The sequence below is a fragment of the Teleopsis dalmanni genome, chromosome 2, assembly GCF_002237135.1.
Source record: "Teleopsis dalmanni isolate 2A chromosome 2, ASM223713v2, whole genome shotgun sequence".
Classification (NCBI taxonomy): domain Eukaryota; kingdom Metazoa; phylum Arthropoda; class Insecta; order Diptera; family Diopsidae; genus Teleopsis; species Teleopsis dalmanni.
The window spans coordinates 15,328,462-15,349,486 of record NC_051847.1 but is presented as its reverse complement, the minus strand read 5'-3'; the positions used below and the strand labels follow the sequence as shown (position 1 = coordinate 15,349,486).

The following is a 21,025-nucleotide window of genomic DNA, read 5'->3' as shown; positions in this document are numbered from 1 at the left end:
CTGGCTGAATTTTTTTCTACCCTTATACGGCATTTACACTGGTCTCAAATGGCTCATTTTGGTCAAAAATCAAGCAAATGACTTATTTTTGCATACAAAATCTCAAACGCAAATGAGATCTGTATAAATGCGTTTGAAGGTACCTATATTTAACCTTCATGCCAAAAATTAAATCAACAGGCAAGTTGAAATATCAAGTTGAATTAAAACGAATGTAAACACTTTTAAATGGCTTATTCGAAATGAGCCATTTTCGGCCAGTGTCAACGCCATATAAGGTTGTACATATTTTATATATATGAAACAACAAAGGATAAATTTTAATGAATATTTTGCTTTAAAATGCCATCACAATTATATTGAAAGAAAACTATTAAGAAAACTAATGTGAATAGTATAATATTAAGTGGCTGTTACACAACAATCTTGGTTGTAAGACAAGAACAAATGTTTCTGTGCTTGATTCTGGAAATAACAGTGGCGGTAACAGTAAAAAGAAAAATGTGAAAAAGAAATTATATGTTATTATTGAAAATTGTAATAAGCTTTTAAATAACTGAATAACGTTGTACGAGTTTGCGGTTTGCAAAAATGAAAAATATACTACGTGTCGATGTATATGTATATATAGTGTTTAGGCTTTATAATTTAAATACATGTAACATATTAAAACATATAACATTTTGTTTAATGAGTTGAACTAAAAAGGAGTTTTAGATATTTTTGGTAATTCAAAAAAAATTTTTATCTTATTAATATACATGTATATAAATAACACGCCTGCATATTAGGTGTCTGTTGTCTCCTAAAACAGCAGCTAACATTTAACATGTCTATATTAATTTCAGATTTTAAACGTAAGCTTAAATAAGTTTAATTATTTTTGCATTTATTAATTTATTGAATTATTAAATTTTACTCTTATTACATAAACTAGACAATCTTACAGCACGTATTGCTTACAAAGTTATTAAGAATTGAACATAACGTATAAACGTATAACGTATAAACAATGTAAAACTTAAAGAATTATTTAAAAAAATGGACTACTTTACATACGGAGTATATAAAAGAGATTAAATTAAAAAGTCCATTGGAAACAGTTTAATACAATTTACTTATACACTTTTCTAACACGCAAATTGTAACGCGTGTTTACACGTTGGCCAGGAGCTGTTTGTTCGAAATTATTTGTACTCTCTGAATTTGTACTTTCAGCATTTGTGTTAATTTGTTCCAAGCGCGGACTATTAGTTCCAGACTTAAGCCCTCGCTTCTGTGAAGACATTTTAATAGTAATCAAGTCTTGAGTACTAGAACATTGCCCAACAGAAGCTGATTTTATCTGTAAAAGAGTACAATCTTCAGATATGTAATCGTTATTTTGTTGAGATAATTTTAGTACCTTTTCTTTTAGTTGATCATTTTCGCTAACAAGTTGTGTCATTCGTTCTTCTTGTGTTCTAATTAATAAACAAAAAAAAAAAATACATATATTTCAGTCAATTATAAAATAAATATATAGATTTTTAAATCTTACTTCCTTAATATCTTTTCGTTGAGTATTCTAGTTTGTGCCTGTTTAATCATATCCAGTAGTAAGCTATTTTTATGATCACGTTTTTTCACTTCCCTAAATTCATATATTTATACAGAATTATTTATTAATAAACACGTCTAAACATTTTTCGTTTGTTTACTATAATTCTACTATATTTACAATATAAACCTTAGTATTGTTGGTTCTTTTGAGAATTCGGTCTACAGACTATATAAAAAAACTATTTATACCTTTTTAAAGCTATTATCCAAGTGGCAAGTTTTGTAGGATTATTTACTTTTTTTACGATCTTCTCTACGTCGGCACCAGAAGCCTTTATCAAAGCTGATGTTTTACCCAAGGTCTCAATGTGTTCTTCTAATGATTTTATTTTATTTTCCAGATTTCGATTTATATTTAGTAAAGCTACCTATAAAGTAATGCAATATTTTAACTGTTTGCATTTATGTACTTAATTGTTTATTAAAACAAACTATGAAATACCTGTTCCTTAAAGGCCTTATTTACGATAGTGGTTAATTTTAATCGTTGAATCGCATTTTCAAGTTTTTCGCTAAAATTATCAATATCAGTTTGAATCAAAATAAAATTGATAATTAATATTTTACCGCTTCTCCTTTTCCTTCAGCAAATTTAATTCAGCCTTTGAGTCTTTAAGTTGACTTTCCTTCAATTGGATTTGCAGTTTTGAGTTATCTATTTGTTCCTGCATAGCTCCAAAATCCATTCTACTTTCATTTAAATTTGCCAAATTGAAGTAGACGCGAAATATGTTGTGCTGTGTACATTTACGACGGCACTGCGGACAAGTCTCGGAGCTTTTAAAAAAAATTATTAAATTATATACATATGAATTTTATTAAATAAATATTTTTAAATGATATACTGACTATGGAATCCACTGCTTCAAACACCTTTCGTGAAACATGTGTCCGCAATGGATTATATACACAACATTTGATGGCGCAATCAATTGTGCACAAATAATACAACTTAAATTTAACATATTTTAAAAACGTACACTTAGTTTAAATTAATTAAAATGAAAATAACAAAATCGCTTCACCAACGTGCTAAGCGCCAAAATGTATTCGGCAACTGCTTAAAATTGCACTTAATACCGTTAGTAGATGGTTTGTTTATAGGATAATTTTATAAATCGAATAATGCTTCACTGGTATGATAAGCGTTTATACCCAGTGGTAAATGAAATTATTGAATTCCTTCCTTGAATGGATAATACTTTACTAAATACAGTTAAACTTCCATAACTCGTACTTCTATAATTCGAGTTTTCCATGACTCGAATTAAATAGAGTGCAACAGGGTTTAGAGAGCAAATTGCATACAATTATAAAAAAATTCTTTAACACGAAGTCTCCATAAGTCGAACCTTTTTTTTGCAAAATAATAATTCGAGTTATGGAAGTTTGGCAGTATATATATTACCTGAGAAACCACTTACTTTTTAAAATCTATTTCTATATTTTGCGATGTTGCATTTGACATTTTTGGTGTAGTTCTCTTTAATTTATTTTAAACTAAGTTAATAAGTAAAAAATCTTTCTGTACGGTTAATAAAATCATTAGCGACCTAAATCAACTAATACTATGTTCAGACACACCTTAATTGTGCAAAAATATTTATTTCATCCCCGTTTTAGCGAAATTAAGTTGTTTTTTTCTACATAAAATCCAGTTTTAAGGCTAGAACAAAATTTAAGAATAACTTCTTATTTCGTTGAAACGAAGGCAAAAATTAAGAGAAATTTCAAATGTAACTATGCGTAAGATAAATTTTAAGCAAAAGATAAAATTGAGATAACAATTGTGTTTAAATAAATGTCAATGACAGTTGACTTTAATAAAACCGGGAAATATTTTAAAAGTAGTCCAAATTTTTAAATTTGAGTATAGAAAAAAAAACTGGAACTGTTATTAATTTAAAATAAAGTGAAAAATAATAATTCACATACCTGAAATTCACTAAACCTAGTAAAACTACTGAATGCCATTCTTTATAATTATATTTGAACATAGTACAACGACACAAAAAAATTTAAAAGAAAATTACACTATTTTTACGTTTAACAACACTGATTTATAACTTCATTTTTATCACTTTGCTTGCATTTTCTGCATTTTGTTTTGTTTAATCCACCGGTAAAAAGCTCGCTCATTTCAGCTTAGTCACTTATTTTTGTCCAAAGAAAATTAGTTAGTGCCAGACATTCGAGAGGAAGATTTAGTGGAAAGTGAAGTCGCATAAAGGTGGTGAAATATATAATTAATTTAATTAAAGCGTAGAATTTCCATTTAAACCATTTTATTTTAGATAATTCAATGTTTAAAAAAATAATTATATTATTTGCGTGTCTTGCGCTCGTTAATTGCGAGATAATTCGAGTGCCATTACAAAAATTTAAGTCGGCACGACGTCATTTTGAATCTGTTGGAACAGAATTACAACAATTGCGATTGAGATATGGCAGCAACGGTGTTGCACCAGAACCTTTGTCAAATTATCTTGATGCTCAATACTATGGTCCCATTTCAATTGGTACACCGCCACAAAATTTCAAAGTAGTATTTGATACTGGCTCATCAAATCTTTGGGTACCATCGAAACAATGTCATTTGACGAATATTGCTTGCTTAATGCATAATAAGTATGATGCAAAGAAATCGAATACTTATGTGAAAAATGGCACCGAGTTTGCTATACATTACGGTTCAGGCAGTCTTTCGGGATATTTATCAGCAGATACCGTAAATATTGGTGGAATTAATGTCAAACAACAAACATTCGCTGAAGCTTTATCTGAACCAGGCTTGGTATTTGTAGCAGCTAAGTTCGATGGTATACTCGGTTTAGGTTATAGTTCAATTTCTGTGGACGGTGTGATGCCACCGTTTTACAGCATGTACGAACAGGGCTTAATAACATCACCAATATTTTCATTCTATCTTAACCGTGACCCTGCAGCTCCCGAAGGCGGTGAGATTATATTTGGTGGTTCAGATCCAAATCATTATATTGGCGATTTTACATACTTGCCAGTTACAAAAAAAGCTTATTGGCAGATTAAAATGGATTCGGCTGCAATTGGTAATGTACAATTATGCAAAGGTGGCTGCCAAGTAATTGCCGATACTGGTACTTCACTAATTGCTGCACCAAGCACTGAGGCCAAATCAATAAACGAAGCTATTGGAGGTACCCCTATTCTGAATGGTCAATATATGGTTGAATGTGATATGATTCCAAAGTTGCCTGTAATAAAATTCGTTTTGGGTGGCAAAACCTTTGAACTAGAGGGCAAAGATTACATTCTTCGCATTGCGCAAATGGGCAAAACCATTTGCTTGTCCGGCTTTATGGGCATGGACATACCAGAACCAAATGGACCTCTATGGATACTTGGTGATGTTTTTATTGGTAGGTATTATACTGAATTCGACATGGGCAATGACCGCGTCGGTTTTGCAAACGCTAAGTAAATGAGCAATGGAAATTAGTTACCTAACCAAGAAGATTATAAAATAATCCTAAAAAAATTTAAGATTTATTTTCATAAAGTTAAAGTAGTTTTTTTTTTTTTGTTTTCTTTAAAATGTTTATATATGCACTAAGTTATTATAAAGAATTCTATAATATATGCAAACGATAATTGTAAATCTGTTTTTTTGTTTTTTTTTTTAATATGTTGTTTGAAACGAACAAATTCACTCTGTTTTCCAGCGATTGTTTTGCTTTGATAAGGAAAAAATAGGCAGATTATACTTTTGTTAGCGATGATTAATAAAATTCTTTGTTTGCTGGCGAATTGCACTTTTGTTTTTATTTTCGCTGGTTAACCTGATAACTTGCGAACACTTTTGACACTGAATATGCCACTGATTATTTTGCTGGACAATTCGTATTTATTTTGCTTTATAAAATTAAAATCATAACTGCTTTCAGTATTTCGAAGAGAAGGTTAAGGTAGATTGGAGTTGCGTCCATGTACAGCGAAGCACTTGAACTCGAAAAATGGTCCATTGACTTACGACGGATTAGCGCTGTTCATATGCAGACCAGAAAGACCGACAACATAATAATTTGACGGAGTTTCTGAATCGAAACTGACAGTCTTTCAGGACGTTGCTAGAAACATTTTGTCTTATCGACAGATGCATTTTTAAAGCTATATAAAAATTAAATGCTATTATATATTTTCTGAGCAAGTGTTTGTATAAACTACTTTGCAACCAACTAAGATTTTATTCTCAACTCGCAATTTTGTGTAAACCCATCCCCTTCATCAATAATACCAACCGTCCTAACTAAATACGTCTATCTTCGGCTCTGATAAATTTAGATTGCTAAATACTAAGCCCTTCTGCTCTACTTCTACTTTTGTTTACTGGAATGGGGGTTGCATTCGCTAAACGTGGCTGCAATCTTCCACATCCATTCCTTAGAGGTATCTTTCGTTGCTTCCACCTAATGCAAAAAAAAAAGCTAAGATTTTATTTCTAGAAACAAGGGAACGGTTAGTATAGTAAAACAAAAATGTTTCTTCAAGCAAAATAAAGTCTGTCAAATAAATACATGTAAACACAATTATGTGTAAATATGAAATGATGTATTTCAGCTCCTATATTTTGGCTTTATATGGTCTTTAAAGAAATGATTATTATACTAAGATAGTTAAGTATGAAAACAATTCGATGACGTTTCCTGATAGCATGGAGCGTGTATAGTAAACTGAACTTATATTTCATTTAGCAAGCAACAATAACAACTGCAATCAAGAAATATTTCGCTCCACACTAGTTTGAACTCAGTATCGTTTGTTTGAACTTTTATCATAGTTGAAAACATGGCTAACTGTTCATTCTTGATCACTTTAGCAATAAAAATGTTTATAGAGATTCGGTAAAGCAATCTTAAAGTCTTGTGGCATTTTTATTAGCCAACTTTTATTCTTCATTTATCGTTCACTGCTATATAATGTATAAATTTGTGTTGATGCATAGTTTTAGGTGCTCAAGTTATGATCTCATTGTTATGTATTTATTAATACAAATAATAATGTACAAATACAGTATTGTTTATACCTTAATTCTTTAAATCACATTGTATAAAAATTTCATGCTTTATCAGTGGAAATTGATAAAAGGAATAGCGTTTGATTACGACAATGACAACTAAAAAGTAGGAAATAAAAATGTTCTATAAAAGTACTTTGAGCGAAGTAAATGACTTCTAATACACTTTATATTTAAATTGATAAATTATATTTATGCATATAAAACTGAATATATAGATTACTCATATAAATAATAATTATATACATATATAAATAGAACTAAAATTCAAACTTGTACTTAATGTTTTTGTCCTCAATTAGTCTGAACGCATTGCCACAAAATTCCATTAATAGAACTAAATGTTGATTCGTATTTTTTATTTTGATTTTGTTTTAGTAAACTATGAAAATATATTATTATATTAATATAGATTTATATACACATTTGCATAAACTATGATTAAAGTAATTGTAAATAATGTGCTACATCAGCAGGACTCTATAAATTAATACTATTTCAGAACTAAAATTTAATACAGGTATAATGAATACATAACAAAATAGTGTGCATTCAGCGATTTCACTTTTTGTTCAGTTCTGTTGTACTCAGCTTCTCGAGGTTAGGCGTTTCCGTTTCTGTTTGTTGTGGTGTTTCAACATTTAGCACGATTTTCTCCTGCTCTTCATCTGGTTCTGTATTATCTTTTAATTGCACTTGTTCTCTATTTGTTTTGTACAAATCACAGGTTTCGTTCACATAATTGTTAAAAATATCCGGTCTATCTGCGTACACGTGATGACCCGCACCGGCTACTATTTTGATATCGACATGTGAGTTGCCGCGTTGATTCCTAATTTTCTCGCCAGGTGAAGAATCAATCCATGAGCGGGCACCATATATAAATGTTATTGGTATATCGTCACGCACATCTTTAATGCGATGAATCATTGGATGTTTAGCCCAACCAAACGATTGCATCATCGTATGGAAAGCTGATTCACCACTAGGTTTTTGTGAGTTACATTGATGTATGTATTGCGGTAACAGGTCTTGATCATCTTCAACAGCTACAGAAAACTTACGCATAATATCTGGTCGTGTTTTTTGTATAACCCATTGACCTAAAGGTCCAACTGCTCTTACTAACCAAAGCGGATTAAGTGGCGTTAATGCGTAGGCAATAGCTCGCAACACTAACGGATATTGTTTTGTGTCCGGTTTTTCTGGGAAACCCCATGGATCAGCGAGTATTAAATGTTTGACGCGATCTGGATATGAAAGTGCGTAACTTGAAGATATGAATCCTCCCATGGAGTGCCCTAATAGTATCATACTATTGATATTCATTTCGCGACGCCATTCTTCTACAGATTTTACGAATTGTTTTTCGCAAATTAGTGCATCATTTGAAAATTTGGGACGTGAACTACGACCAAAACCCAAAATGTCCATTGCATATACTGGACGATCTTTTGCAAAGGAATCTAGATTCATAACCCAAAAAGCAATACCAGCTCCCAAACCATGCAACAGCACCAGCGGCACTTCTTTTGATTCTGTATTTAAACTGATTGTCCATATTTTATCTGACTCCGATATAGCCGAGCCTATATTAACGAAAAAACCTCGATATGGTGTTTTTAAAAATGAAAGAATTTTTTTCTCTACTGTGCGCAACATTGTCGGTGATGTTCCAGTCCAATTAACAATCCATCTCCAAAGCCAAAAATCACCAACTTTATGTTCCTGTTAAATAGAAAAGAAGACAATTTAATAATGTTATCTCAACATATAGAAATAATACATATAATTATCACAAAGTAATTCAATTTATTTTATTTTTGTTTTTATTAAATGTTAAGGATGTCCTGCAATAGGAGCATCTATTGTATCAAAATTCAATCCTTACACCTAACTCATTACATCTTAGCAGAAATAATTCAACTTATGAACGGCTGATAGCTAAGATCATGTGTCTTGCAATTAACTTGGACTTCCGTTAACTTATATTAGAGCTCATTAAAGCGCGCTAACATATTGAAAAATTGACGTCACTTATTTGGCACCAAATTATTGCTTGTAAGAAAGGGAATAGCAATATATAATAGATAACATTGCATAAGGTCGCTGAGAAAATCCTAGACACTTATTTGTATACTTAATAATCAGTTTAAAATATTTTCAATTATTTCTATTTTCAAATATAATTTCAAATCACAGCTTTAGCAAAAAGAATTAGTAATATCACTTGTAGTAACGGACGACTTATGAAATTCACTAATTTCACACATGTCTATGGCACTCACCTCACTGTCCATTTGACAACAACTATTTTTAGTTTTTAATGACATTTATTTTTTTTTTGTTAATAATTGCACAAACTGTAGTAAACAATTAGACACTAAAAATATGTAATATTACAACAAAATGTAGTTTATTTTATATTTTATTTCTATTATAGCACATATTAAATTCAAATCTAGTTGATCAATATTTAATTTAGAATTTATTATATTCAATTACTTCTAACCGCTCCTGATTAATATTATTTTCAAACTGCGGTTGTCGTGTTGTTTTTATTGTTTTACATAGTAGTAGTTTTTATGTTATTCTTTGGTATCGTTTTCGTTCTATCATCATGAAATGTTTATTTATGTTTGTTTGTTATCATTGTTTAGTTCAAAGTTAACCATTACACAAACGCAATTACACAAGGCAATAGTGGCACACACAAATAGGCTAGTATTGACATAAAAAAAATAATTAGCTACTACCTTATACTATTTAGTCTTTTCTACTACAGTTTAATAATATTAAAAAACCGATAAGCTAAAGTTAAAAAATTGTATTAATATAATAAATAAACGCATTATATATAAATTGTGAAAAAGTGTAATATTGGATTTACACAAAAGTTTACGAATAATTTTAGTTATCATGTTCCTAATTTTAGCTGTCAATTGTTCTGGCTTTCAATGCAAAATAAAAATTGTTGACAGCTAAAATTACAAACAAAACTCTTATGTGAATCCAGTATAAGTTATATAAGTTAATTTTAAAAGATTAGCAAACATTTCACAACCAGTTGTTGGTAGTTTTAAAACTGTTTATACGGCATTTACATTGAGAGATTAAAAGTAGATTAAAGCAATAATCGAGATTAAAGTACTAATTTCGTTGTTTAATCTCAGATTTTTCATACAAAAGTTAATCTCGTTTTGGTCGAGATTAATTTTTTATCTCCTTAGAAATAGTAATTATTTTTCTGTGCAACTCTGCAAATGTCTTAATATCGTAAATCTTTTACGATATTAGAGGAATTGGAAAAGAAATGTCAAAATCTATTCAAAACAAACATTGAAAATTTGAAAATGCCGAACTGAGTACAATTCTTATTAAATTTGTTTAATAATAATTTTGTACATAATTATAACCAAAATTTGTTCAATTATTGTTATAAAAATATTTATTAAATCTATATATCAACATTTTTGTACAAAATTGTATTTAAATGCTTTAGTTACAGATATTTATCAAGCACACGAAACAAAACACAACAAAAAACGTCAAAATTAATCTCCAATGTATAATGTGAAAATTAAAAATGCAGATTAATTTAATCTCGTTCTCTTAATCTCATAATGTAAACGTAGTATTAGGCAGTATGTCAATAACTTCATTGAAACGTTGAAGCTATGTACTAGGAGAATAATGGTTCTGTTATTTATCATCGAGCTCGACAACCAAGAGTCGTTTGCATTTCTGAAATAAACTACACAGGTGGATACGGCTTTATTCTTACATTTGTCGTGTGTATGTATTTTTGCCGGTAAGAAGCAAGTCCTGGCTATCTTGCATCTTAAGTTACTTCTAATAGCTTAATTAACCACAACTCCGGTTCTGATGGACTAACCACTTCTTCTTAGCAATGTTGTATCTGCAACCTCCCTTATTAGCAGAAATCAATCCTTAGTAAGATACAACGGTTACAATAACTGTACTGTAAAGCATGGTTCGCAACAGAACTATTTCTAGAAACACCACTTCTGTCCGCTGCAACAACTGCAGTGGCATATTTAACCATAGAACTTGCTTTAGGTTCAGATTGCACCATGGTTGGAACTCAACTTTCATTGTCAATTACTGCAAATAACCACCCACAATTTTATCTTAAACCTGTTCTCACCCGTTTTACATGAGCCTGGTTATCTTTTCTTACCGGAGGGAGGCACCGGAGGGAAAGCAGCTTTCTTGTTGCGAGACATAATCTCTTATAGTGAAATTACTCTACCCTCATCTAATAATGACTATCTGGAGGTAATCGAGGTAGATGGGTGTTCCAATTATATAGAAATCATAAATGTATGTCTGACTCCCAAGTAAGGTGTTCTTCGTAACGCATCCCAGATATTTATCTTTTAAATGGAAATTTTCGTTTTTTGTTGCGTGATTTGTTGGTTGAGTGATGCCGCTGGAAAAACCTGACTTTCCTGAAGCCATATTCCGACAATAACATACTGTTCTCCTCAGATGATGTGTGCAAAGTGATTAGACAAGCAAAGTTGTCAAAAACACTAGTACCTGAAGGTATTCTAATGCTCATGCCCAAATATTATGGGGTTACTGGCCTTTCAGTTTTGGCCTACATTCTAAATAATTCCATCAATTGTTACATCATTCCAAACGTATGGAAGACTGGCAGCATAATCTCTCTGTTAAAGCCGATTTAGCCGGCAGTTAAAGGTGATTAGTATGGACGGATCTCCCTGTTATCTCTAGTAGCCAAAGTTCTAAAATCCCTGATTCAAAAACAGATATCGCTGCATTTTCACCTAGGCCTCCATAAACATAAATTTAGAAAGCGTATCGGTAGCACTTTTGCCCTTTGTGTGATCATATCAAATGGAGATTACAAATCTCCTATCGCCTTAACCAAAGTAGTTCCTGTGAACGCACGATACTGGCAGGCCTAGATCTAGTAAAGCGCTTGGAGCAATCGTTATAGCGCTTTACTAAATGATATAACTCAGATAAACATATATATATAAGATATATATGTCGGCGCTTTGGTGTAGAACTGTTGTAATTTGAGTATAGTCGCTATGCAGTGTTAGAGGGTGCTGTTTAAGAGTTAATGGTTAGCATTGATTCTTTGGAGAATTGTTTGTGACTTTGCACTTCTTGATACTTCTGTCAAAGTAAGAAAAACGTGGAGACAACAGCGCAGTCGTAGTTGAGTTAGAGGTATAGAAAACACGTGTGGGTGGTTCAATGCAAGTAGTGTGCAGGCGAATTTACTAGCACCTTACCAATGGCGAACAATGAGCCAGAGCCAACATATATATAGATAGATAATCCTTCGTTCATTTTAGAGGCAAGGTGCCGAAATTCTTTACCGGTTGAACTTGAAACAACGTGTCCCCGGGACAATGTTGTTTCATTGATCGTATTCAACCTTTACACGTCCACATTATTCGACTCCTCGAAGAAGCAGATTCGTATAGTATTGTGACGATTGCAGCCAAGGTCCCACATCACTGTGCAACAAGATAAATGCATACGTCCCCATGTGGTTTAATTGTTTGGTGGTAGAAATCTTTACTAATCACTAACAAAATCTTCCGTCACGTCTTTCTTTCTGGAGCTTCTATGCAGCTCCAGTATTCTCTTCAAGATCAATGTTGTAGTGTAATAAAGTTCTCAATAAGCCCCTGCTTGATATTCCCTAGGAAGAACGACATTTTGTTTGGGCAACAAAATCAATCCTCGCTTAGGATATAAGATCAGGATATAACTACCTGTTACACTGTAACTTGTCACGCATATAAATGCATTAATTTTCAATGTCTGCCGCAATTGCAGCTTTACCTCCCGTAACGCTGGCCATCTATTTTTCTACCCGAATGCCCACAATCTTGAATTCAATAGACCTTTGGAGCCGTCCTATTGAAGACGCTACCTTTCTCCGACTTGATCCTGGTTGACTTCAATTTAAATCTCACCTGTCCCCTTATCCATTTTTCCTCCTCTATAATCCCCTCTCCTCTCACAGTCGCATTATCTATAGAAATCTTAAATCATGTATACGTCTTTATAATACTTTTCATGTTATCTGATTCATAGATCCTTGCGGGCTACAACAATTACAGCAACAACAACAATAAAGGTAACAAAAACAATGTTATTTTGTAAAGTATTTGAGTTTGTACATAAAACATTAATATAGGTAGGTGAAGATTACGAATTAGAGAAACATCTGTTTTAGTGCATTATAAAAAATCGAAATTTTGTAAGCCAATTATTGATTTGCGGCATAACTATGTCTCTTTTCATTACTTCTTCACATGATGTTGAGATTTTTTCATTATCTAATTCTTATTGTTTTGTTTACTTTATTGTTATTAATACTATATGGACAAATTATACAATTCTTTATTGCAAAAATTTTGAAAATATATAAATTTGATTGTTCTAAACCAAGTTAATTGATAAATATTTTGTAGATTAGCTAGAAAGCAGACAAACCTTATCGCTATGAATTAATTTATACGATCTGAGCAGTTTGTACGAAATGTCAGTAAGCGTACAAGCATACTTTTAGGTGATCGCATTACGATCTTATTTTTATATATTTATAAATAATAATGTATAAATACAGTATTGTTTATACTTTAATTCTTTAAATCACATTGTATAAAAATTTCATGCTTTATCAGTGGAAATTGATAAAAGGAATAGCGTTTGATTACGACAATGACAACTAAAAAGTAGGAAATAAAAATGTTCTATAAAAGTACTTTGAGCGAAGTAAATGACTTCTAATACACTTTATATTTAAATTGATAAATTATATTTATGCATATAAAACTGAATATATAGATTACTCATATAAATAATAATTATATACATATATAAATAGAACTAAAATTCAAACTTGTACTTAATGTTTTTGTCCTCAATTAGACTGAACGCATTGCCACAAAATTCCATTAATAGAACTAAATGTTGATTCGTATTTTTTATTTTGATTTTGTTTTAGTAAACTATGAAAATATATTATTATATTAATATAGATTTATATACACATTTGCATAAACTATGATTAAAGTAATTGTAAATAATGTGCTACATCAGCAGGACTCTATAAATTAATACTATTTCAGAACTAAAATTTAATACAGGTATAATGAATACATAACAAAATATTGTGCATCCAGCAATTTCACTTTTTGTTCAGTTCTGTTGTACTCAGCTTCTCGAGGTAAGGCGTTTCTGTATCTGTTTGTTGTGGTGTTTCAACATTTAGCACCATTTTCTCCTGCTCTTCATCTAGTTCTGTATTATCTCGTAATTGCACTTGTTCTCTATTTGTTTTGTACAAATCACAGGTTTCGTTTACATAATTGTTAAAAATATCCGGTTTATCTGCGTACACGTGATGACCCGCACCAGTTACTATTTTGATATCGACATGTGAGTTGCCGCGTTGTGCCTTAATTTTCTCGCCAGATGAAGAATCAATCCATGAGCGGGAACCATATATAAATGTTATTGGAATATCCTCACGCACATCTTTGATGCGATGAATCATTGGATGCTTAGCCCAGCCAAACGATTGCATCATCGTATGGAAAGCTGATTCACCACTAGGTTTTTGTGAGTTACATTGATGTATGTATTGCGGCAACAAGTTTTGATCGTCTTCAACAGCTACAGAAAACTTACGCATAATATCTGGTCGTGTCTTTTGTATAACCCATTGACCTAAAGGTCCAACTGCTCTTACTAACCAAAGCGGATTAAGTGGCGTTAATGCATAGGCAATAGCGCGCAACACTAACGGATACTGTTTAGTATTGTTTGAATCTTTTGGTTTTTCTGGAAAACCCCAGGGATCAGCTAGTATTAAATGTTTGACACGATCTGGGTATGAAAGAGCGTAACTTGAAGATATGAATCCTCCCATGGAGTGCCCTAATAGTATCATACTATCGATATTCATTTCGCGACGCCATTCTTCCACACATTTTACATACTGTTTTTCGCATTTGAGTGCATCAGTTGAAAATGTGGGACGTGAACTACGACCAAAACCCAAAATGTCCATTGCATATACTGGACGATCTTTTGCTAAAGAATCTAGATTCATAACCCAAAGTGCAATACCAGCTCCCAAATCATGTAATAGCACCAGCGGCACTTCTTTTGATTCTGTATTTAAACTGATTGTCCATATTTTATCTGACTCTGATATAGCCGGACCAATATCAACGAAAAAGCCTCGGTATTGTGTTTTTAAATATGAAAGAATTTTTTTTTCTGCTGCGCGCAACGTTGTCGGTGAAGTTCCAGTCCAATTAAGAATCCATCTCCAAAGCCAAAAATCACCAACTTTATGTTTCTGCTAAATAGAAAAGACTATTTAATAATGTTTCTCTCTCAACATATAGAAATAATACATATAATTATCACAAGTAATTAAATTTATTTTATTTTTGTTATTATTAAATGTTAAGAAAATCCTGCAATAGGAGTCTCTATTGATTTAGAGCTCATTAAAGCGCGCAAACATATTGATAAAATGACGTAAACTATCCTTATTTGGCACCAAACTATTGCTTGGAATCAAAGGGAATAGCAATATATAGTAGATAACATTGCATAAGGTCGCTGAGACAATCTTAAACACTTATCTGTATACTTAACAATCAGTTTGAAGTATTTTCAATTATTTCTATTTTCAAATATAATTTCATATCACAGTTTTCACAAAAAGAATCGGTAGAATAAATTGCAGAAACAGACTAATTCTGAAACTAGCTAATTTTACACATATCCATGGCACTCACCTCAACGTCCATTTGACAACTATTTTTAGTTTTTAATGACATTTATTTTTTTTTGTTAATAATTGCACAAATTTTAGAGTAGAGAACAGCGAATAACTGTAGTAAACAATCAAATATTAAAAATATGTAATATTACACCAAAATGTAGTTTATTTTATATTTTATTTCTATTATAGCACATATTAATATTAAACCTAGCAAAACAATATTTAATTCAGAGTTTATTATATTCAATTACTTCTAACCGCGCCTGATTAATATTATTTTGAAACTGCGGTGGTCGTGTTGTTTTTATTGTCTAACATAGTAGTAGTTTTATGTTATTCTTTGGTATTGTTTTCGTTCTATCATCATGAAATGTTTATTTATGTTTGTTTGTTATCATTATTTAGTTCAGAGTTAACCATTACCATACACAAACGCAATTACACAAGGCAATAGTGGCACACACAAATAGACTAGCATTGATGTAAAAAAAGTGTAGCTACTACCTTATACTATTTAGTCTTTTCTACTACAGTTTAATAATTTTAGAAAATCGATAAATTATTGATAAAAAATCGTATTAATATAATATATAAACGCATTATAAATTAAACAAAATAATATTACAGCAAATTATAATCAGACAGATTTTTAAAATAATATATTTAAAATATATATAGTAACGTTGCTATGGAAGCTGGGTTGTTTTTAATGAATAAATTTTAAAAATGATTTATTCGTGAACTTTTTCAGAGATATATAATATTTGAGTTAAAATATTGCAATGATATTTATTTATTCCATTTCCTGAGCATATTTTCTATACTACAGAAGTTGAAATTTTTTATAAAACTTTAAATTTACTGAATTTATAAGCTTGACTTTGACTTCAAATTTTACAAAATTGTACCACTATAGTTTTGTGTTCTTTATTGTCTTAATTAATTCTGTATTAGGAGTATTTGCATACAAATTGGCACCGTTTCTAGATTTTTCTAGAAATAAACTTTTTGAAAAAATCAATATTTGCTAATATTTTTTTTATATGACTTGAAAAATACGCATCAGAGATCTAAGGTTTATTAGATCTCTGATCTAATAATATTCCATAATAACGTTTTCAGCTAATTGCTCATCATGAGTGCATGAGTTTGTCGTCTGTAGGGTGTTTAAGAAAATGTTGATAATTCGAAAGGCATAATAACACATTCACACTGTTTCATTTAGGTGGTTTTGCTCATTATAATCACTTATGAGTATGATTTACCATACAAAGAGCTTTCATACAAATAAGCTTAACAATTAATCAGCACATTAAAGGCGAAAAATGTAGAATACAACCCTTAAAAATAAATTTTCCACAAAGGAAATGACCAAAATTTGAAGTATGTTCCATTTTTTTTATATGTAAAATGCAAATAATCAACAACTGAGCCTTAAACAAAGGCACTAAGAAAATAAGTATTTTATTTTTATTAATTAAATATGTTATTGATATGTATAATGTATATAAATGATTTAATATATCAATTATATATTTAATATTTTTGTGTGATATTATTAAGTGAAGTTTATAAAACTTCTATCAGCTGTAGGGCTTATTATAATCTTAAATGAGCAAGTATTCAAATGAGACAGGGTAAATATATTATAATACACTTATGAATATTCCACAAACTTGCCAAATTATTTGTACAAATATAAAAATGCTGATCTAATATAACAACTGTGACTATAGTGTTTGACATTTAAGTATTATAACAGTTGATAAGCAGAAAATGATCCGTGTGCATTTACTACTAACAAATTATTTTTTAGTAAATAATTTAATTAATTAATAAAAAAATTGTACATATTTGTATATTAAGAAAAGAATAGTTTACAAAGCATCTAACGTTAATTGAACATGAAAATGAATTTCAATTTTAGGTCAAAGAATATTTGTACAAGTGTTCTTTGCTATTGGTGGTCTAAATGTCAACAGGTATCTTTTCAATGGTAGCCGCTGTACATGTTTTTCTTGCGATTGAAAAATTTTTAAACGAATACTCTGTTTACTGAATTAATGATGTCAGAAACCGTCCAAAGTTTGCAAAATAAATTACAAAAGTCTTTACAAGTAATACGTATGTTTGAATGGTTATTAGATACATATGTTTTGGTAAATAAAATTTTGTAACAGCACTGTCAAATAGAAACTTAGTCATGCATTTTTTAGGACTTTTATGTTGAAGAAAACTGGTCAAAGTTGTCATTAGGATGGCAAACATTTTTTTATAATTTAAATCTGGAAAATTTAACCTACCTGTTAGAAGACTCCAAGGTAACTGAAAATGAACTGCATAAAATCTGTCCATTGGGTTTATTGTGCCTTAAAGTACTATTGGGGAAACTGTGTGTCAGTAGAGAAGTCAATCAAAAGGTGAGGGTTGGCAAAGATTTTATGATTTTGATTGTATTAATCAATTTCTAAATAGTATTTAGATACATTGCCTCGCAGTGATTTGCTAACACATAACAAATTGAAACATGTATTCACAAAATGTGTAAAGCCAAAAAAACGCCATGAGTTACAACAAATGGCAGCATTATGCAAACGTAGTAGTGATGATGCAAAAGTAGATTTTGTTGTTGATTTCGGTGCGGGCTTAGGACATTTAGCGCGTGTTTTAGGTTACGCGTACAACGTACGTGTTTGCTGTTTAGAAATGCAAGACAGTTTGAATGTACAGGCGAGGTAAAAGTTTGTAATTACATAGCACTTATTTTTTCCTTACTTTAAATTTTAGCATTATAGATGATAAACTAGAACTGTTGGCAAATAAATATTTACCATCAAAAGATTTAGATAAATTTCAACGACCACATCACATAACATTACGCCTGACCGCTGACATGACTGCTCAACAATTTATAACAAAACTGAAGGATGAACTCAAATTAAAAGATGAAGATTTTCGTTTTGGTATAATTGGTTTACATCCTTGTGGCGATCTAGCTCCAATACTAATGAGATTATTTTTGAATTGTAAGCAAGCAAAATTTCTCAATTTTGTTAGTTGCTGTTATATGAAATTGACAACTGCTTTAACACAGGTCGACAATAAGACCTACGGTTATCCATTAAGTCAATTTCTACAAAACGATAAAACATTTACAAATTTAAGTTATGAAGCATTAGAAATATCTTGTCATGCAACTGAAACTTACTGTGATCGTCTTTTAATCGGAGATTATGAGTATTTAAAAGTGCACTCCTTTCGTGCTGCAGTAGAAAAAATTTTAGTAAAGAAGTGGCCATCCTTGAAGCACTGTGGCTTGAAAAGTGTAAAACATGTTCAAGGCATGGAATTTGAACAGTAAGTGTAATTAATAATTAAAATTATTAATTGTGTTGATTTCTATTTTATAGTTATTATTATAAAGCGGTGCAGGGTTTGCCCGCAGCTGAGATACCTTTAGAAGAATTACATACTAGTGAAACGCTGACAGACCTTGCTCAATGGAAACGTGTTGTCGTTTTTTATACACTGCGTTTGATGTTTGCTCCACTTGTGGAAAGCATTGTATTATATGATCGTATGCTTTTTCTAATGGAAAATGGTTTGTATATATTATATATCAACAATTTTGACTCTATTGTAAATTATTTTATTTAATTTCTAGATTGTAAAGTAAAAATTCATGCTATTTTTGATCCACGTTTATCACCACGAAATCATATAACAATGGCGATTAAGGACGGTTGAGTTGTGGTAATTAGTAGTTTCTTGTTTGCTTATTTAAACCATAATAATTAAAGAACTGATAAGTTCACAAAATAAAAAACAAACCGCAAAATGTTGGTTAGTTTTATCGAAATTATGAATATATCGAGTATCCGCTTAAACGTCTAAGTGTTATATGTATATAAAATATGTTTGAAATTTTCATATAAAAATGATGATTTGTTCATTATTTTTCGCGATGCAATTTAATTGTAGAGATGATATTTTGAATAAAGAAGGTAATATTGAGGAAATTTTTAATCAAATCAATACTTGTAAATCTGTTACTGTCGCATATCATCATCAATGGTCATTGGCAACAGTTTTTGGTTTAATTGTTCGGATTTCAAGTAGATTTTTCTGTAACAAGCGAGTCCACACATCAAATTTGATAGGAACCACTTATGTATATATTGTAAAATTCCATGTCTTAAAGTACTCAATTGTACACTTGTGAAAACATTTTCAGACTTAATGAAAAAATTTTAAATAATTAACAATCTCCACATAAATTTAAAAGTAAACATCACTCCAGAAAAAATATCAGAGAACGCAAACAAAAATTTATTGTAATATGTACCAAAACTTTTGATTTCGATAGATAGATTTCATCAGGAATTAGCTAAAACAAAAGCCATAAATTTTAGTTTTAAATTTAGCTTAATAATATAACATAGAATTATATATTTTTTAATTAACAATAATATTTATTGCAACACAGAGAAAATTTTGCCTTAAACTCTCTACAAATTCAAAAAACGTTCGAATAGTTGGAAACATTGAAAAAGATTAAAAATTTAGTAATTAAAAATATTATTCAATACTATATGTTTGTTAGAACTGTTTTTAATATATAATATATTATATGATATTAGAAGAATATCGTATGAGAATATCTGGTATGAGAAGAATATGAAATTAATGTGCTGTTTATGTAAATTTAGCTGTATGATTAATAATTTTATTGATACGCTTTAATAATTGCGTTAATTAATAAAACTTGTTCATAAAAGTAATGAACGATACAACTTTAGTAGTTGATTGTGATAGCTAGAAATGTCACTAATGAACAGGAAATGTGTTACTGTAGTACTGTCTGATTAACCTATAGTCGGTGGCTGCATTCAATACAATTGAGCTACAAGGACAGTAGTTACTTATTCTATTCAGCAATTGTAGTCTAATTTTGCGTTGAATATTATAAGCGTTTTATAAACCACACATATCACATGTTAAAATAAATTACCATCGACATATACTGGTACTTTTATGTAATTATTTTAATAATTAAACTAATAAAAAAAATTGAAAGTATAAGCATATATAAATTTTATATTGTAAAAGTTTCTTATAATTTATGCATTTAAATTTGAGTTAAAACATTTACTAAACGAAAGTTTAAAATGTTGTGTTCAAAAAGTATGAATCAATAATATGAATATAAAGAAAATAAAAAGTCGTCATTGTAAACAAAACAAATCACAATTATTTCCTTGAAATTTAAATTATTGTGCTTTGGTTTTGCAGCGGAAGTCATAAGGCCGAAACTTGATACTAATAGTTTCTACGAACTTTTTATGGTTTCTATTAACTCTATAGATACTTAGTTAATATGTATGAGTCGTTTTAAATTAAATGAAGCTTTTTTATTAAATATTCATTAGTTTTTGGTATCACAATGGGCCCTAATTCTTGAGGCCCATGAGAACCGATCTTCATGAAAGATTTGCAACCTACCATACCGTAGTTAAAATTGTGAGTAATACATACAACAATTTTTAATTATA

The 21,025-nt window shown here is 30.4% G+C and overlaps 5 protein-coding genes across 8 annotated transcripts; 2 read left to right on the top strand and 3 right to left on the bottom strand.

Moving 5' to 3' along the window:
- Positions 1–924: 924 nt before the first annotated feature.
- On the bottom strand, positions 925–2,671 carry LOC119680145 (E3 ubiquitin-protein ligase TRAIP-like). The gene is made up of 7 exons (XM_038092827.1): positions 2,452–2,671; positions 2,170–2,379; positions 2,045–2,114; positions 1,792–1,970; positions 1,541–1,633; positions 1,406–1,463; positions 925–1,345 (listed from the first exon to the last, which is right to left on the bottom strand). Exons 1-7 carry the CDS (start codon positions 2,565–2,567, stop codon positions 1,115–1,117), a joined length of 957 nt encoding a protein of 318 aa, XP_037948755.1. The 5' UTR covers positions 2,568–2,671; the 3' UTR covers positions 925–1,114.
- A 1,033-nt stretch (positions 2,672–3,704) lies between these two features.
- On the top strand, positions 3,705–5,239 carry LOC119680144 (lysosomal aspartic protease). The gene is made up of 2 exons (XM_038092826.1): positions 3,705–3,832; positions 3,897–5,239. Exon 2 carries the CDS (start codon positions 3,905–3,907, stop codon positions 5,060–5,062), a length of 1,158 nt encoding a protein of 385 aa, XP_037948754.1. The 5' UTR covers positions 3,705–3,832; positions 3,897–3,904; the 3' UTR covers positions 5,063–5,239.
- Positions 5,240–7,059: 1,820 nt separating this feature from the next.
- Positions 7,060–9,282, bottom strand: LOC119680141 ((Lyso)-N-acylphosphatidylethanolamine lipase). Of its 3 annotated transcripts, XM_038092821.1 has the most exons (3): positions 9,161–9,282; positions 8,944–9,038; positions 7,060–8,383 (listed from the first exon to the last, which is right to left on the bottom strand). In XM_038092821.1, exons 2-3 carry the CDS (start codon positions 8,986–8,988, stop codon positions 7,217–7,219), a joined length of 1,212 nt encoding a protein of 403 aa, XP_037948749.1. In that variant the 5' UTR covers positions 8,989–9,038; positions 9,161–9,282; the 3' UTR covers positions 7,060–7,216. The 3 variants fall into 3 exon arrangements, with proteins under 3 accessions (XP_037948749.1, XP_037948751.1, XP_037948750.1); XM_038092823.1 differs by lacking the exons at positions 8,944–9,038; positions 9,161–9,282 and adding an exon at positions 8,554–8,890; XM_038092822.1 differs by lacking the exons at positions 8,944–9,038; positions 9,161–9,282 and adding an exon at positions 8,547–8,889.
- A 4,326-nt stretch (positions 9,283–13,608) lies between these two features.
- Positions 13,609–15,884, bottom strand: LOC119680140 ((Lyso)-N-acylphosphatidylethanolamine lipase-like). 2 transcript variants are annotated; one of them, XM_038092819.1, is made up of 2 exons: positions 15,487–15,884; positions 13,609–15,041 (listed from the first exon to the last, which is right to left on the bottom strand). In XM_038092819.1, the coding sequence occupies exons 1-2, from the start codon at positions 15,526–15,528 to the stop codon at positions 13,860–13,862; spliced, it is 1,224 nt and encodes a 407-aa protein (XP_037948747.1). In that variant the 5' UTR covers positions 15,529–15,884; the 3' UTR covers positions 13,609–13,859. The 2 variants fall into 2 exon arrangements, with proteins under 2 accessions (XP_037948747.1, XP_037948748.1); XM_038092820.1 differs by having other exon boundaries at positions 13,609–15,038; positions 15,487–15,632.
- Positions 15,885–17,386: 1,502 nt separating this feature from the next.
- On the top strand, positions 17,387–19,803 carry LOC119680137 (protein RRNAD1). The gene is made up of 6 exons (XM_038092815.1): positions 17,387–17,632; positions 17,690–17,893; positions 17,949–18,208; positions 18,261–18,830; positions 18,884–19,074; positions 19,138–19,803. The coding sequence occupies exons 1-6, from the start codon at positions 17,537–17,539 to the stop codon at positions 19,218–19,220; spliced, it is 1,404 nt and encodes a 467-aa protein (XP_037948743.1). The 5' UTR covers positions 17,387–17,536; the 3' UTR covers positions 19,221–19,803.
- The last annotated feature ends 1,222 nt before the right edge of the window (positions 19,804–21,025 follow it).

What these genes read in the sequence shown, in the direction of transcription:
- LOC119680141 (XM_038092821.1), bottom strand. Translation starts at nt 8,988, where the DNA reads ATGTCATTAAAAACTAAAAATAGTTGTTGTCAAATGGACAGTGAG. An exon ending in GTTGTCAAATGGACAGTGAG is followed by an intron (nt 8,384 to 8,943) that starts GTGAGTGCCATA and finishes TCTATTTAACAG; the next exon opens with GAACATAAAGTTGGTGATTT.
- LOC119680145 (XM_038092827.1), bottom strand. Translation starts at nt 2,567, where the DNA reads ATGTTAAATTTAAGTTGTATTATTTGTGCACAATTGATTGCGCCATCA. An exon ending in CTGAAGGAAAAGGAGAAGCG is followed by an intron (nt 2,115 to 2,169) that starts GTAAAATATTAA and finishes TGATAATTTTAG; the next exon opens with CGAAAAACTTGAAAATGCGA. An exon ending in TGGATAATAGCTTTAAAAAG is followed by an intron (nt 1,634 to 1,791) that starts GTATAAATAGTT and finishes ATATGAATTTAG; the next exon opens with GGAAGTGAAAAAACGTGATC.
- LOC119680144 (XM_038092826.1), top strand. Translation starts at nt 3,905, where the DNA reads ATGTTTAAAAAAATAATTATATTATTTGCGTGTCTTGCGCTCGTTAAT.
- LOC119680137 (XM_038092815.1), top strand. Translation starts at nt 17,537, where the DNA reads ATGATGTCAGAAACCGTCCAAAGTTTGCAAAATAAATTACAAAAGTCT. An exon ending in TATTAGATACATATGTTTTG is followed by an intron (nt 17,633 to 17,689) that starts GTAAATAAAATT and finishes TGCATTTTTTAG; the next exon opens with GACTTTTATGTTGAAGAAAA. An exon ending in CAAGGCATGGAATTTGAACA is followed by an intron (nt 18,831 to 18,883) that starts GTAAGTGTAATT and finishes TCTATTTTATAG; the next exon opens with TTATTATTATAAAGCGGTGC.
- LOC119680140 (XM_038092819.1), bottom strand. Translation starts at nt 15,528, where the DNA reads ATGTCATTAAAAACTAAAAATAGTTGTCAAATGGACGTTGAG. An exon ending in GTTGTCAAATGGACGTTGAG is followed by an intron (nt 15,042 to 15,486) that starts GTGAGTGCCATG and finishes TTTTCTATTTAG; the next exon opens with CAGAAACATAAAGTTGGTGA.